Source organism: Schistocerca piceifrons, chromosome X (assembly GCF_021461385.2).
Source record: "Schistocerca piceifrons isolate TAMUIC-IGC-003096 chromosome X, iqSchPice1.1, whole genome shotgun sequence".
NCBI lineage: Eukaryota > Metazoa > Arthropoda > Insecta > Orthoptera > Acrididae > Schistocerca > Schistocerca piceifrons.
This window is the reverse complement of record NC_060149.1, coordinates 72,489,284-72,507,376: the sequence shown is the minus strand read 5'-3', so window position 1 is coordinate 72,507,376 and position 18,093 is coordinate 72,489,284. Positions and strand designations below refer to the sequence as shown.

Sequence of the window (18,093 nt, the reverse complement as noted above, 5' to 3'; positions counted from 1 at the left end):
GACATCACACACATCCATGCCCGAGGCAGGATTCGAACCTGCGACCGTAGCGGTCGCGCGGTTCCAGACTGTAGCGTCTAGAACCTCTCGGGCACTTCAGCCGCCTCTGGGACAAGCGCATCACATTCGTGGGAGACTACTTTGAGAACGACCATCAAAATTAGGAGGATGAGTAAAGACATGTTGTCAAAAAAAATTATGATCATTCTTTATTGAACGTCCCTCCGTATATTGGTGGTCTGAGTGTTTAAGATTTTACACTACTGGCCATTAAAATTGCTACACCAAGAAGAAATGCAGATGATTAACGGGTATTCATTGGACAAATATATTATACTAGAACTGACATGTGATTACATTTTCACGCAGGTTGGGTGCATAGATCCTGAGAAATCAGTACCCAGAACAACCACCTCTGGCCGTAATAACGGCCTTGAATCGCCTGGGCATTGAGTCAAACAGAGCTTGGATGACGTGTACACGTACAGCTGCCCATGCAGCTTCAACACGACACCACAGTTCATCAAGAGTAGTGACTGGCGTATTGCAACGAACCAGTTGCTCGAACAGACGTTTCCAATTGGTGAGAGATCTGGAGAATGTGCTGGCCAGGGCAGCAGTCGAACATATTCTGTATCCAGAAAGACCCGTACAGGACCTGCAACATGCAGTCGTGCATTATCCTGCTGAAATGTAGGGTTTCGCAGGGAACGAATTAAGGGTAGAGCTACGGGTCGTAACACGTCTGAAATGTAAGGTCCACTGTTCAAAGTGCCATCAATGAGAACAAGAGGTGACCGAGACGTGTACCCAATGGCACCCCATACCATCACACCGGGTGATACGCCAGTATGGCGATGACGAATGCACGCTTCCAATGTGCGTTCACCGCGATGTCGCCAAACACGGATGCTACCATAAAGATGCTATAAACAGAACCTGGATTCATCCGAAAAAAAAATGAAGTTTTGCCATTCGTGCACCCAGGTTCGTCGTTGAGTACACTATCGCAGGCGCTCCTGTCTGTGAAGAAACGTCAAGGGTAACCGCAGCCATGGTCTCCGAGCTGATAGCCCACGCTGCTGCGTCGAACTGTTCGCGCAGATGGTTGTTGTCTTGCAAACGTCCCCATCTGTTGACTCAGGGATCGAGACGTGGCTGCACGATCCGTTACAGCCAGGCGGATAAGATGCCTGTCATCTCGACTGCTAGTGATACGAGGCCGTTGGGATCCAGCACGGCGTTGCAGAGTCCCTGAATATGGAAGTTAATAGAAAAATAAAAAAAGCGAGGAAGGTTTATCTGTTTAGCAAGAGTAATAGAAGGCAGATTTCAGACTACCTAACAGATCAAAACGAAAATTTCTGTTGCGACACTGACAATGTTGAGTGTTTATGGAAAAAGTTCAAGGCAATCGTAAAATGCGTTTTAGACAAGTATGTGCCTAGTAAAACTGTGAGGGACGGGAAAAACCCACCATGGTACAACAACAAAGTTAGGAAACTACTGCGAATGCAAAGAGAGCTTCACTCCAAGTTTAAACGCAGCCAAAACCTCTCAGACAAACAGAAGCTAAACGATGTCAAAGTTAGCGTAAGGAGGGCTATGCGTGAAGCGTTCAGTGAATTCGAAAGTAAAATTATATGTACCGATTCGACAGAAAATCCTAGGAAGTTCTGGTCTTACGTTAAATCAGTAAGTGGCTCGAAACAGCATATCCAGACACTCCGGGATGATGAAGGCATTGAAACAGAGGATGACACGCGTAAAGCTGAAATACTAAACACCTTTTTCCAAAGCTGTTTCACAGAGGAAGACCGCACTGCAGTTCCTTCTCTAAATCCTCACACAAACGAAAAAATGGCTTACATCGAAATAAGTGTCCAAGGAACAGAAAAGCAACTGGAATCACTCAACAGAGGAAAGTCCACTGGACCTGACGGGATACCAATTCGATTCTACACAGAGTACGCAAAAGAACTTGCCCCCCTTCTAACAGCCGTGTACCGCAAGTCTCTAGAGGAACGGAAGGTTCCAAATGATTGGAAAAGAGCACAGGTAGTCCCAGTCTTCAAGAATGGTCGTCGAGCAGATGCGCAAAACTATAGACCTATATCTCTGACGTCGATCTGTTGTAGAATTTTAGAACATGTTTTTTGCTCGAGTATGATGTTGTTTTTGGAAACCCAGAATCTACTATGTAGGAATCAACATGGATTCCGGAAACAGCGATCGTGTGAGACCCAACTCGGTTTATTCGTTCATGAGACCCAGGAAATATTAGATACAGGCTCCCAGGTAGATGCTATTTTTCTTGACTTCTGGAAGGCATTCGATACAGTTCCGCACTGTCGCCTGATAAACAAAGTAAGAGCCTACGGAATATCAGACCAGCTGTGTGACTGGATTGAAGAGTTTTTAGCAAACAGAACACAGCATGTTGTTATCAATGGAGAGACGTCTACAGACGTTAAAGTAACCTCTGGCGTGCCACAGGGGAGTGTTATGGGACCATTGCTTTTCACAATATATATAAATGACCTAGTAGATAGTGTCGGAAGTTCCATGCGGCTTTTCGCGGATGATGCTGTAGTATACAGAGAAGTTGCAGCTTTAGAAAATTGTAGCGAAATGCAGGAAGATCTGCAGCGGATAGGCACTTGGTGCAGGGAGTGGCAACTTACCCTTAACATAGACAAATGTAATGTATTGCGAATACATAGAAAGAAGGGTCCTTTATTGTATGATAGCGAAACAAATACTGGTAGCAGTTACTTCTGTAAAATATCTGTGAGTATGCGTGCGGAACGATTTGAAGTGGAATGATCATAGAAAATTAATTGTTGGTAAGGTGGGTACCAGGTTGAGATTCATTGGGAGAGTCCTTAGAAAATGTAGTCCATCAACAAAGGAGGTGGCTTACAAAACACTCGTTCGACCTATACTTGAGTATTGTTCATCAGTGTGGGATTCGTACCATATCGGGTTGACGGAGGAGATAGAGAAGATCCAAAGAAGAGCGGCGCGTTTCGTCACAGGGTTATTTGGTAACCGTGATAGCGTTACGGAGATGTTTAACAAACTCAAGTGGCAGACTCTGCAAGAGAGGCGCTCTACATCGCGGTGTAGCTTGCTCGCCAGGTTTCGAGAGGGTGTGTTTCTGGATGAGGTATCGAATATATTGCTTCCCCCTACTTATACCTCCCGAGGAGATCACGAATGTAAAATTAGAGAGATTAGAGCGCGCACGGTGGCTTTCAGACAGTCGTTCTTCCCGCGAACCATACGCGACTGGAACAGGAAAGGGAGGTAATGACAGTGGCACGTAAAGTGCCCTCCGCCACACACCGTTGGGTGGCTTGCGGAGTATAAATGTAGATGTAGATTACCCTCCTGAACCCACTGATTCCATATTCTGCTAACAGTCATTGGATCTCGACCAACGCGAGCAGCAGTGTCGCGATACGATAAACCGCAATTGCGATAGGCTACAATCCGACCTTTATCAAAGTTGGAAACGTGATGGTACGCATTTCACCTCCTTACACGAGGCATCACAACAACGTTTAACCAGGCAACGCCGGTCAGCTGCTGTTTGTCTATGAGAAATCGGTTGGAAACTTCCCTCGTGTCAGCACGTTGTAACTGTCGCCACCGGCGCCAACCTTGTGTGAATGCTCTGAAAAGCTAATCATTTGCATATCACAGCATCTTCTTCCTGTCGGTGAAATTTCGCGTCTGTAGCACGTCATCTTCGTGGTGTAGCAATTTTAATGAGCAGTAGTGTATGTTTCTTGCAAAATGAAAAAAAAAGGTCCAACTGGTCCGTTAACCTCAATATTTATCTCCTGAAGCAGTTTTTGGAGACGTGTCAGAAGCTGTTCACAATGTGCACGTTGCAGCTGGAGAGGGCGGTGCGCGCCGAGGGCAGCGTCGAGACGTGGCTGACATCGCTTCTGCAGACGGCGCAGGCGTCGCTGCACTCCATCATCCGCCAGTCCTACACCAGTATCAACGACCCCAACTTCAACGTGCTCACCTTCCTCGATAAAATGCCGGCTCAGGTTCGTCGCTGTGTTTTTTATGTATATTCCTAAGTTTAGCGACACACCCATTCCATATATATGGGTGCTTCACGTACTACCGAGCTGCATGCATGCATTTTGCACGATATGAGAACGGGGTATTAACATTAGGAGTTGCCGTATGACAGTTTGGCGCGTCTTTCCTGAGTATAGACTAAGACGAAATGCAACTAAATTATGGTTGGTTCTATTTTTACCACGTGCTAAAAATTTTGTCCCTCTGTGGCAACAGCAACCTGACACTTTCCGAACACACAGTCTAGAATTTGTCGAATTTCAGCTGCCGAAATTCTTGAAATCACAGATGGAATACTGGATTCTGGCGCTTCGAGTAAAAAGTGCATGGATTTAAATCTGAGCAACGAGGAAGCTAGTCAACTATCCAATCATCACCACCATCTCTTAATACCGATATAGATACACTGGCTGTGTGTCCTCTTGCTTTGTCTTGCATTCAGTAGCAGTCGGTAGTGTTGCGCTAACTGCGCTCCACACCCCTGTTTTTATATCACGCTCTTGATGTAACTTTCTTTAAAGTCAGTACCGCCATTAGACTGTTGTTTATTTCCAGTGTTACATTTACACTTATACGATATGGTTTCGGCTTCAAAGTGCCATTATCAAGTGTATTAAGTGTTGTACAGCGCCTAAGGTGGCATACTGTCGTATTTAAAATACACTATTAGACACATTGTCTAAGTGTCGATCCTTAGACAATGTGTCTAATAGTTTATTTTAAATATGACAGTATGCCATCTTAGTCACTGTCTAGCACTTAAAACACTTGATAATGGCGCTCTGAAGCCGAAATCATGATCGTGTAAGTGCAAATGTAACACTGCATATAAACAACAGTCTAATGGCGGTACTGACTTTTAAGACATATATTATGACTGTGGTCCCACATTGTGAAAAAAAATTACTTGATGTAATTGTCTGGGAGTCCATATACCTCGACAAACACAGCCATGATTCATCAGAAAAAAAAATTCAGGCTCAACTTCCCAAACACACCAGACTGCAACTTTCAATTACTGCACTGATATCGAGCAACAACATCTGAACCTCGATGCACTACTTTTACGTTGTAAGGTTTGTTTAAGTTGGTGCACACCTCTGTGAGTGTATGAAAATGGCACGCCGGCCTGAAGCGCTAAATGGCGCGATAATTTTCTCCGACTTCTTTCCAACACCGCTCCTAACTCGTCTAGCTTATTTTCGGTCAAAAAATTAGATTTTCTTTACTTTTTTGTCCAAGATGAATTCAATCTCTTGAACTTTATTTCCTAATGTATGCATTGTCAAATCATGGAGAACTCGGACCATGTCTCATGAAAGGTATCCGAAACTCCTACTAAACGCGGAATTGGCCACTAAATGTCACGACAGATAGACCCACCAGTATAATACGAGACGGTGAGTATTGTGTTGTTTCTAGCGTAGCTGGGCGCTAATGACCATAGCAGTTATGCGCCCTAAAACCAAAACAAAAAAAAAATCTAGCGTAGCGGTAACAGCAGAATGGGTCGGTCAGGAGCGTTCAGTGACTGTACATAGACTAGTCATTGTATGTCAACTGAGTAAAAAATCACCAGGGACATTTCAGTCCTTGTGAAGCTGCCCAAATTGACTGTTAGTGATGCGACTGTGAAGTAGAAACGCGAAGGTACAACCACAGCTAAACCAAGTCAAGACGCACCTCATTTACTGAAGGACAGGGACCATCGATCAGTGCGGAGGGTTATTGTAAAAAATGTAATGGAATCAACGGAAGAAATCACTCGTGGTTTCCAAAGTGCTACCACCAGCCCAGCTAGTACAGTGACTGCATGTATGGAGTTAAAAGGGGTGGTGTACACTGGTCGAGCAGCTCCTTGTAAGCAACATATTTTTGTAGTCAATGCTAGATAGAGCAAAGAACGAGGCCGCTGGACGGTAGATGAATGAAATCGACTAATTTAGAGCGATGAATCACACTATACCCTGTGGCAATCCAGTGGAAGGGTATGGGTATGGCGGATGCCTGGGGAATGTTACAAACATGTGCACTGCCAACAGGAAGTACAGTGGAGGTTGTGTTACGATATGGTGTGGGTTTCTTGATTAGGGTCTGGTTCCATTATTGGGTTTAAGGAAACATTAAATGCTGAAGGATATGACCACATCTTACAGCATAGTGTGCTGCTTACAGTAGAGGAACAGTTCGGGGACGATGCTTGTTTGTTTTAGCATGACACTGCACTCTGTCATAAAACAACTCCTGCGGAGTTTTCGCGAAGAGCACGAATGGAAAATCCAGAGTATTTGGCTACAGCACTACGTGTTGCCACACATTTGCAGGAAACCGATATGGCTTGTGATTACCTCAACCCACAGGAAAAATAATTATCAAAATCTGAACTGTGAAGTCATCCACAATTCTAGTTTGAAAACCACACTCTTTGTTATACTTCTCAATTGGTCACGATCCCACTTTGTTTATGAACTGAAAACTCTAATATTCACGAGAAACTGCTCTGAAATTAACCTGAACCGACAAAATTGTGTATATATTCTCTGAAACTTCAAAGGAATTAGAAAAAGTGACAAAATTTCTTGAATCACTCACAATACTGTTAACAATCGCATGGACACTGGGGGGTTTCACCATACATCTACCCACTTTTGAGTATAACCAGTGTCTCTAAATGCTACGACTCGTAGCAATACAATATCAAAAAACTTTTATTACTGGGTAAAGAGTCACTACGTGATTTGACAGCTGACATTTATAATTCCCGCTCACGTCAGAAAAAGCACCAATACGGGAATAGCAGCTTTTACATTATTGGTCAGAACGCAAGCAATTATGGCAGTCGCCGTAATTTTCGCGCGAAGCCATATTTCGCGACAAAATACTCTTATTAGTTACTGTCATATATCTAGTCTCATAACAATACATAAAACTACATAAAATAACTACAATAATTTTGACATGCAAGGAGAATTAGTCCTAATGAGAGGAAGAAGTTTATATTTACTGGTGTTTCAACAATGACAACCAGGCAACTTTTAATTCACTGATTGTAATTTTATTTTCGTTAGCAGAAAGCAAACAAACTGAACAAAGAATTTAATTAAACAGAGTCTGTAATTCTTATACTTCTAATAGAGAAAGAAAATTTCTAGGTCAGGGGATAGCGTTCAGCGAAATCCCTTAACTTTTTGTTGCATACGAAGCGTTGCGTTAGGCAGCACGATGTCGGCGGGTTACGATGATGAGAGCAGGATACAGAGAGTTCCGCTGGTTAATCTTCTCCGGCGAAACGCAAATAAACTTCCGGCACAGCTGTATCATTAACCCCGTGGTGATTAACAAACCACAAGACGCCAGTATACGAACGTTGTTGACATGTCCTCTCTTTCAAAGTACATGACGTAGACATCGCTCGTTTTTACACTTTATGCTCTGTCCGTGACGCTATCGTCCATAATTACACGTTCGTCACATTCATATATCTTAGCCACAAATACACAGTTCATAGAATTGTTCATGTATGTGAAGCACACTGTAAACAATGTCCACTCTGTTCTCGCATTTCAAACTTCGACAACGTCACTGAAAGACATTTATATTGCACAGTTAATTAGTCTTCACTTTCATGGCTTGATAGAATGTGATATACAACAGTTCCACCACCCAAAATCAATACCAGCAAAGTTCATTCGAATAAAGGCACAGTTCGTGTCGGCCACAACAAAGTACTGTTAGCGGCACTTTCACAGTCCGGTTTATTTGCTCTTAAAGTTCGCTGGCGATGGCATTACATACCGCAGTAGTAAAGAGAATTAACAATCTGATAGTTCGGTATCACTGTCCATACAATTACCTATGCTTTTCATGGAACACAGTACTATTTTTCCCGCGAACGCTTCACAGGCACGCCATCCACCATCCCCCTCTACTACGCAACAACCTTCCAACTCTCGATATCACTATCACTGTCTATAGGTGTTATATCGTTATCGTAAATTACATAAACCTTTATAAATGTTATTGACTGCATTTTTCACAATTAATAATATTCCAAATGAGAACTTTAGAAACTTTACCACAGGTACAAAGCAAGAAACATATTTATCCATTGGCAAACGAAATAATCACAATTAAATCTTTACATTTAAAAGCCACAGTAGGATGTTACATAATCACAATTAGAAATGCCCATATGAACAAAAGAAAAAGAATAGAAATCCAAAGAAAATCACGAAAAAAATTTTATATGCGTATTTAGCAATGCCTTCACAGGCTGCACGAGTACCCAGTAATGAACGAATTTTTCTTCTAAAAAGAATTGGTATCGTTGTGGGAAGAATGAGCATTTGGAAGCACAGTGCAAACAACTGCAAGATTACTGATGTAGGCGTTTCGTTCATAAGGCGAACGAATGTGGGGAAAAAAAGGCAGGGTAACGGAAACAAGCACCGGAAAACTTTATAAAATAAACTATATCGTTCTGTTCATCGGAAAACATTCCCAGTGGGTCAGAGCACTGCGAACACTATTGTAGAAACGGATTGTTGTTTGATGGGCTTTGTAAATGGTAAAGAATGTAAATTTTTAGTCTATACCGATGCACATGTATCTGTGATTAGTCTAGACTTGGTGGGTAGTGGAAGACTAAGGACTCCAAGGTATAAATTCCTTGGAATCGGAAACAGTGATTTGGTATCGCTGGGGCAACAGGATTTGAACTACAGAATTTGGTGAGGATGGAAGTGTTGCCAACTGTGGGAGAAGGGTATTCCGCAATTCTCGGACTTGATTTCCTGGATAGACTCCATTGGCATCATGCAAAAATTAACCTTGCACACTGTACAGTTGGACTTGGTGGGACCTTGTTTCCGACGAGTCCAGCAGCTGTAAATGTTTCAGTGTCTCATGCTACACCGATTGCTACGGTGTCACCAAGTGAACTGTCTACTCGTACATTAAACAAAACTATGCATGATAGAGTAAATGTTGGTTCAGGGAAGTTGGTTTGGGTATCTGTAGATGTCGATGTACCACAGCAGAAACTATATGTGGTTGAGCCAATGGAAAACAATGAAGCATTACATGAAATGCATTATTTCATATGAAGAAATATTGCCCGTGAACCATCGTTAATGGGAAGCTGCTGATTCCAGTAATCTTTGATAACTTTGGGACAGATGATGTGAGCCTCCCGAAAGAAGTAATTATAGCGAGATTCTAGATACTCAAAGAAGAGGATATCGATGGATCATGAGCTGATAGTAGCATCAAAAAGAGCGTCAGTGCGTCTGTACTACGTTCCAAGGTTCTTCACTCGGAAGTCAATAAAAAGGAAGCCATGGAAACTTTGCTGTTAGGATATTCAGCTCAAATGGTCCATGCCAGCAACTGCTATCACACAACACCGCATACCAACAGGTGATAATCCAACAGTCTATAGGAAACCATACAGAATAGCGAAACACCTATGGGCACTAGTAGGAAAATTCATAGATCAACAATTACGTGTGGTTATTATCAGGCATAGTTAGTTGATGACACTTGAAAATATCGAATTATTTGTGTCTACCGTTACTTGAATGCATGAACCACGACAGATTCATAACTGATCCCGAATATCACAAATAACTGATCCCGAATATCACAAATACATTGGATAACCACGGATGATGTACATATTTTTCAACGATTGATCTTAGAAGTGGTTATCACCAACTGGAAGTGTCTCCCAAAGACAGACCCAAAACAACTTTCACAAAATCTTCAGGTCATTACCTGTAGTGAAGAACGCCGTTTGGATTAAAAAATGCTCTGGCTACATTCCAACGCCTGTTAGGTGGGTTACTTCTTGGATTAAAACCAAGACTCTGTATAACATATCTTGATGATATAATCGTCTACTCGAGAACTATAGATCGTGTTAAACCTCTGGATGAAGTATTTAGTAGAATGAGAGTAGCACACATTTCACTTAGTGTGGAGAAATGCTATTTTTCTCAGACACAAGTAAGATGTCTTGGGCATATTATCACTCAAGACAGATTGAGGATAGATCCTCAACTTACTCCCACCGTACGTGATTTTACGACGCCACAAACTACTAAACAGTTACAGTCGTTTATTGAATTGTGCAATTATTATCGTAAGTTTGTGAAGGGATTCGCTGAAATTCCACAGATGTTAGCTAAGTTGCCGCTAAAATGTGTTAGTCTTCAGTGGATAACACAGTGTCAAGAAGCATTCAAGGTATTAATATTCCTTGACTTTGAAAAGTAATTTATACTTTTGTGTGATGTTTCCAACAATAGTTTGGGTTGTATTTTAAGTCAGAATGTTGATGGAAAAGAATGTCAGGTGGTGCCATATGCCTTGAAACTATTGAATAAGACTGATACTAATTATTTGACAACTGAAAAAGAAATGTTAGCAGTTATTTATGGAATCTCCTATTTCACTTGCTATTCGTGTGGTCGGAAATTCCAAGTTATTACAGACCATGCATCTTTAAAATAGTTATTAGGGTTGAAAGATCCATCAAGTTGATTAACGAGATAAACTTTAAAATTGAGTTCGACTGAAGTAATTTATAAGCTAGGAATCAAACATGTAAATGCAGATACTCTAAGCAGGAAAATAGCAGCTTTACAGATAGTAGGTGGAGGCCAGGCACAATCAGCTGATAGTGAGTGTCAACTATTTCGAACACAGCCTCAATTTTAAATGCAAGAAGACTTGCTATGCAGATCTACAAAGTTCATATCTCACGTTGTAGTTCCTACAATGTTGAAAATGGAAGTATTGCATCAAGCACACGACCATGTCTTATCAGGTCATGGACGGAAAGGAACAACCAATAGACGTGTAGCTGAAAGACTTTGGTGGAAAACGCGTCGCAGTGATGTAGAACAATATTTAAGAAACTGCAACCCGTGTGCACAAAGAGAGGATTGAAGTCATCAGAAAATTCGATTTCAGAGACTACCAGAAGCAGACAAACTGTTTTCTCTACTAGGACTGGATGTTTTAGGACCTTTTCATAAAACACAAGTGGGTTCTAAGTATGTTCTTAAGATGTTAGACATTTTTTTACGATACTTAATTAGGGTAGGTATTCCAGATAAGACGGCAAGGTTGACAGCACAAGCAATAGTAAACAACTGGTTATTGAAATGTACCATAAATCATTATTATGGGCCAGAGAACTAACTTTAAATCTAAACTAACGAAACTGTCACTTATTGTAAATTAAGACTTTGTATACCAGTCTGTTCCCTCTTCAAACGAATTATTGTTGTGCCCATGATGGTAGGTGGATAGCCAAATTGTCTTCCTTCTATTTCACATCTAGTTCCACTAATTAACAATCCACTGTCCCGCAATTCTAGTTTCGTTATCCCAGTTAGTTTACCGTTTTTATAGTAAGTAATAATTACTGTTTCGGTGGTAAGTATGAAGCAGATCCAGTGATCTCCAATTTCCTTGAATTTTGGCTGAGGAACTAAAACTTTTTTCTCGCATCCTATTCCTTCCATTTTTCCTATGAACTATTGCATTTCATATGACTGGTTGTTCATTAGTATCATCTTTTTTGGACAAACAATGACAACTTTTCTAATACAGTATTTTAAACCTGTTACAAACATAATGACATGAGCATCTCTGCGTCTAAAAACTAATAATATTTTGTGAGTTTGTATTGGTATCCATTTCCCAATTTTCTTTATTATCCGCTATTCCAAACACAGTTTTTAACAGTTTCCCTCCAGCATCTAACGAACCTTGTTTCTTATGTATTAGCGTTAGTGGTACTATTTCTGTTAACTGTTGCAACTGAGTCCTCAATTTCTCATATGAGAGAAAAGGAATTACTGTAGATCCGACCCTTCTCTTCTAAAAGCATATACAGGGTGTTACAAAAAGGTACGGCCAAACTTTCAGGAAACATTCCTCACACACAAAGAAAGAAAATATGTTATGTGGACATGTGTCCGGAAACGCTTACTTTCCATGTTAGAGCTCATTTTATTACTTCTCTTCAGATCACATTAATCATGGAATGGAAACACACAGCAACAGAACGTACCAGCGTGACTTCAAAAACTTTGTTACAGGAAATGTTCAAAATGTCCTCCGTTAGCAACGATACACGCATCCACCCTCCGTCGCATGGAATCCCTGATGCGCTGATGCAACCCTGGAGAATAGCGTATTGTATCACAGCCGTCCACAATACGAGCACGAAGAGTCTCTACATTTGGTACCGGGGTTGCGTAGACGAGAGCTTTCAAATACCCCCATAAATGAAAGTCAAGAGGGTTGAGGTCAGGAGAGCGTGGAGGCCATGGAATTGGTCCGCCTCTACCAATCCATCGGTCACCGAATCTGTTGTTGAGAAGCGTACGAACACCTCCACTGAAATGTGCAGGAGCTCCATCGTACATGAGCCACATGTTGTGCCGTACTTGTAAAGGCACATGTTCTAGCAGCACAGGTAGAGTATCCCGTATGAAATCATGATAACGTGCTCCATTGAGCGTAGGTGGACGAAACTAAAATGAGCTCTAACATGGAAATTAAGCGTTTCCGGACACATGTCCACATAACATCTTTTCTTTATTTGTGTGTGAGGAATGTTTCCTGAAAGTTTGGCCATACCTTTTTGTAACACCCTGTATATATACAGTAAATGAAGACTAACCTAAGTAACTAACAAATACCATATGTGCATTTTACATTAAATTTACACTATTTCGTGAACCTAAGTGCATGGGATTCATTTCTCTGATGTTACTTGTTTCTTTACAATTGTCATTTTTTCACAATGGCTAAAGGAATCTGTGGCAATGCATCAATCTTGCTTTTAAAAAAAATGGTTCAAATGGCTCTGAGCAGTATGGGACTTAACATCTATGGTCATCGGTCCCCTAGAACTTAGAACTACTTAAACCTAACTAACCTAAGGACATCACACAACACCCAGTCATCACGAGGCAGAGAAAATCCCTGACCCCGCAGGGAATCGAACCCGGGAACCCGGGCGCGGGAAGCGAGAACGCTACCGCACGACCACGAGCTGCAGACAATTTTGCTTTTAAACAGTGTAACTCTACTTACATGTACAATAGAAGTTCTACGTAATTTTACATTGACTGGTGAAGTCATTTCGTTATCTTGGTAAGGTCCATAATATTTCGTTAAAAACTTTTTCATTTTGCCTTTTGGGTATACGGATTAGCAAGTAATACCCTAAGTCTATTTCTGTATTGCGGCAGTTTACTCGTGACTGGCTGAATACGTTCTTGATTCTCTAAAGTTTTTGTGCTGGCACGTTTTGCCCTCTGCCAAATTTCCCTCAATTTATTCGTAAAATTTTTCACTGGTTTGCCCTGTCGATCCAGTTTAGGTTGAAATATATCGAAAGATGACGCCATTTAACGTCCATATATTACATCGTACGGCAATAGTTGTCCTCGTTCCTATTCAACACCCAGGCGACTCCGGGTGCTGAAACCTACCAGGGGTAGGGAGGAGATCAACCGACCACACGACCACCGTCACCAGGTACATCGGAGATGAGTCATCAACGATCATCGAAGAATTCTGAATGGGATCGAGGACAGTCCAGCAGTCAGCCCAAGACTACATTGCACTGGGCAACAGCCGCGCCTGCGCTTCGGAAATCAGCCGTGGCACCAGGGTTGCTAAACCTCACAGGGGCATACGATCACGGAGCTGACTCGACGGACGTCAGCTAGACTCCAGCATGCAGCTGAATGCAGGTGCAGAGGGAGCAAAAATATGTTCAAATGTGTGTGAAATCTTATGGGACTTAACTGCTAAGGCCATCAGTCCCAAAGCTTACGCACTAATTAACCTAAGTTATCCTAAGGACAAACACACACACCCATGCCCGAGGGAGGACTCGAACCTGCGCCGGGATCAGCCGCACAGACCATGACTGGCAAAGGGAGCGACGACTTGTAAACAACGAGAATAAATGACTGAACTGTAATAACATTTTACTTTACCGCTTCATAGGTTCACAACAGCTATTCTGACTTCACGCAGAGGTGTCTCCACTCGGCCCTTTGTAATATCATTCTGGCAATGTTCCGGATCTCCGGAATACTCCAGTGTATTGTTGAATGTACAGACCACATGCGGGCTACTGTTGCCGAAGAGACACATGCAGATGATCAGAATTGGGGCGAGCTGCTAATATTGTGGCGTAATCAGGCATGTACCACTGCTGTGGTATCCGACATTTTCTAAGGTCAGTGTGTGAACTACGTGCTTCTTGGAGCCATATTGACAGCTATGAATTGTGTGTGTTGAGAAACAGATCGTCTGAAGACAGCGTTGATTTAGTTGTAATTTTCATCTAAATTTTTATGTATGTAGCGAAGGGAGTTATATTTATAACTGTCAATATAATGTTTTGTATATGAGTGAATATACATGTAATAACCTTACTTTTCAGTCAGTCACGTATGTGTATTCGTTTTGGTTAGTTTGTAGGAAATTAAGAAAGAGAAAACGGTTGCTGCTGCTGCTAATTAAGCGTTTGAAGACACTAAACATCTAAGGACACCAATCTCTTAGTCACACTTCACCTCCCTCTCCGCCTCCCCCTCCGCCCCCCCCCCCCCACCCCAGCATGGAATCTCTGCATGTAAAGTTAATGTTACGTGGAAGTGCGAGAAGGTGTTCTAAATGTTTGAGTAACATGAATCTCAGGAGGAACGAGGGTACCAGCCCGGTACCCCGTATTCATTCATCTGGAAGGATGTGAGAAATCGCCGCCTAAAAATCACATCCAGGCTGGTCGGCTCAGTAGCCCCCGTCTTGAATCCGCGAGGCAAATTGGATACAGATCAGGTTCGCCCCTCCAAGTCGTTCGAGAGGCACGCTAACCCGCATGTCTATCGGGGAGGGAGTGACAATGATATTGTTCTAATACAATTTAAGAAACTTGCTCATCTAAAAAATCCGTTTATCTGTGTCTGTGCAACACAATATTTATGAAGGATGAATGGTCCAAATGGCTCTGAGCACTATGGGACTTAACTTCTGAGGTCATCAGTCCCCTAGAACTTAGAACTACTTAAACCTAACTAACCTAAGGACATCACACACATCCATGCCCGAGGCAGGATTCGAACCTGCGACCGTAGCTGCCGCGCAGTTCCAGGTTGTAGCACCTAAACCGCTCGGCTACTCCGGCCGGCTATGAAGGATGAATTAAAGTTTATAATACGTTCTTTACCTTATGTTATTAATTAAATAATTATTTCGTGTCACAGTATGACAACAAATCGGCGTTAAGGAAAGTGGGGCACAGATGAATAGCGTTTAGCTCTGGCAGTAAAACTAAATGGGAATCATGGGTTATTTGAAAGTGCACGCATATAAAATGGGTCTACGCCAAGACGTATGCTGAAAATATGGAAATGCTAAAGGGGATGTAAAAATCCTTGGCCGCAGTGAAATGTTTCCTAACGAAGCTGAAAACGAATTGTAAGAGCACATTATTACATCTGAAGAGATGATGTTCGGTTTGTGTTTGTCGGATGTAAAACACTTGTCTTCCACATTCCAGAACAAAACGTATTGCTACATAATTTCAGGTCAGAAGGACCCCTGTTAAATAAAAACTGTGCTAAATGTCCATCCAAGAAATATCACCAAATCCGCCGTAAATGAGGTATACTCCTAGCAAAGCTTCAAGGCGTAGCCAAGGAGCTGTGAGCTGAGGAGTGACCTATTCAAAAAAAAAGTTAATCCGAACAAAGGAGAAGAAATCTAGAATTTCAGCTTCACCCGTGAAAAGGAGGTGCTTTGGAGAGTCTGAGGGGAAACAACCACAGAAAAAGGTTGGTAAGGCAGAGGAATGACACTGCTAGTTGTAACAGGAAGATCTAATGGAAAAAAACTGATCAGAAGCGTGAAATTAAAAACATTTATGGCAAGTGATCAGAGGTGGGGAAAGGAGTGAAAAAGTTGTTTTGTACTGCCTGCAAATAGTGAAGCAAGAATTAAAGTATGGAACACTTCCTCAAGTAAGACTAACACATATTTCTCCAAGTTCAGCGACATAATTTATACGGATGGTACAATTTATGCACGCACTGGTACAAATTAGGTGTTTAGAAAATTAAGTATCCTCGTGATGCCAACTGAGGAGCTACTCGCCTGAATACTAGCGGCTCCGGCCAAAGAAAACCATTATAACGACCGGGAGAGCGGTGTGCTGACCACACGCCCCTCCTATCTGCATCCTCAGCTGAGGATGACACGGCGGTCGGATGGTGCCGATGGGCCACTTGACGGGCCTGAAGACGGAGTGCTGTTTATTTTTCACAGCATTTACGTTCTTTCAAACATATACCAACAACAACATCCTCCATTTGAGGATGGCATTGTTTAAATAATTTTGTAACTTGCAGTTTACACTATAATAAACAAAATCTGAAAAGTGCTAAACTTTGGCACGTCTCCGTTAGGTTGCCGGCAGCCATATTGCATCATACATAAATCTCCTGCACACGAAGATTGTTTTACTATCTTCTTGAACAGTACCCTAGTGGCAAGCGGGATTCGTCTTTGCGTATGCTCAATGACACACTAGTACCCTCCCTTCGACGAGCACCATTCTGTACTGTGACTCATCATTTCATATGACCTTTGCCCGTGCTTTGAGCTTCCAACAGCTATGTCCCTGCACGCGAGCTATTCTCTGTGCCCTGTATCGTGCTGGTCTGTGGCTAATGTGCCCACAGCAAGGAAATGGTTCTCCATGGTGTGGCTGCTCACCGGCGTCAGTCGTATACTGAGGATCGTTTGTCCGTTGTCACAATCCACGACAGTCAAGGGTGACCGCTATTACAACAAGTTGTTGCCCAAATCGGTCAACTCTGGCTGCAGCGATTTTCTCCTAATCGAGGTACTCATGGTGGGCCACGAGGACACACGAAAAACCCAGTGCATGCCAGACCACGGATATGTAGTGTACCATACGGGCAGCTAATAATCGCGCCTCGTTCTCATTATCCGCACGCCTAGCACGAGCTTAGTTGTTATTTGACAAACTGTTTTACATACACTGAGCTGAAAAAAGTCATAGGATTCCTCCTAATATAGTATCAGACCTTCTTTTGCACGGTGTAGTGCAACAACTCGACGTGGCATAGCTTCAACAAGTCGATGGACGTTCCGTGCAGAAATATCGAGCCATGCTGCGCGTATACAGTAGTCCACAATTGCGAAAGTGCAGGATTTTGTACACGAACTGACCTCTTCCAAAAATGTTCGATGGGTTTCATATCGGGTAATCAATGTGGCCAAATCATTCGTTAGAATTGTCCGGAATGTTCTTCAAACCAATCGCGAACAACTGTGGCCTGGTAACATGGCGCATTGTCATCCATAAAATTCCATTGTTGTTTATGACCATGAAGTCTATAAATGGCTGCAAGTGGTCTCCAAGTAAGTAGCCGAATATTACCATTTTCAGTCAAGGATCGGTTCAGTTTGATCAGAGGACCCAGTCCATTCCAAGTAAATACAGCCCACACCACTTCGGAGTCACCACCAGCTTGCACAGTGCCTTTTTGACAACTTGAGTCCATGGCTTTGTGGGGGGTGCGCCACACACAAATCCTGTCATCAGTTCTTACCAACCGAAATCGGGACTCATCTGACCTGGCCACGGTTTTCCAGTCGTCTAGGGTCCAACCGATACGTCACGAGCCCAGAAGAGGCGCTGCAGGTGAGTGCTGTTAGCAAAGGCACTCGCGTCGGTCGTCTGTTGCCATAGCCCATTAACGCCAGATTTGTCCGCCCCCGGTAGCTGAGTGGTTAGTGCGACAGAATGTCAATCCTAAGGGCCTGGGTTCGATTCCCGGCTGGGTTGGAGATTTTCTCCGCTCAGGGACTGGGTGTTGTGTTGTCCTAATAATCATCATTTCATCCCCATTAACGCGCAAGTTGCCA

The 18,093-nt window shown here is 42.6% G+C and overlaps 1 protein-coding gene across 1 annotated transcript in view; it reads left to right on the top strand.

Moving 5' to 3' along the window:
- Positions 1-18,093, top strand: part of LOC124722180 (dynein axonemal heavy chain 5) — an 843,802-nt gene that overhangs the window by 383,463 nt on the left and 442,246 nt on the right. The window contains exon 32 of the mRNA XM_047247380.1: positions 3,903-4,064. Coding sequence (XP_047103336.1) covers positions 3,903-4,064 — 162 coding nt within the window. The remainder of the gene's footprint in view (positions 1-3,902; positions 4,065-18,093) is intronic.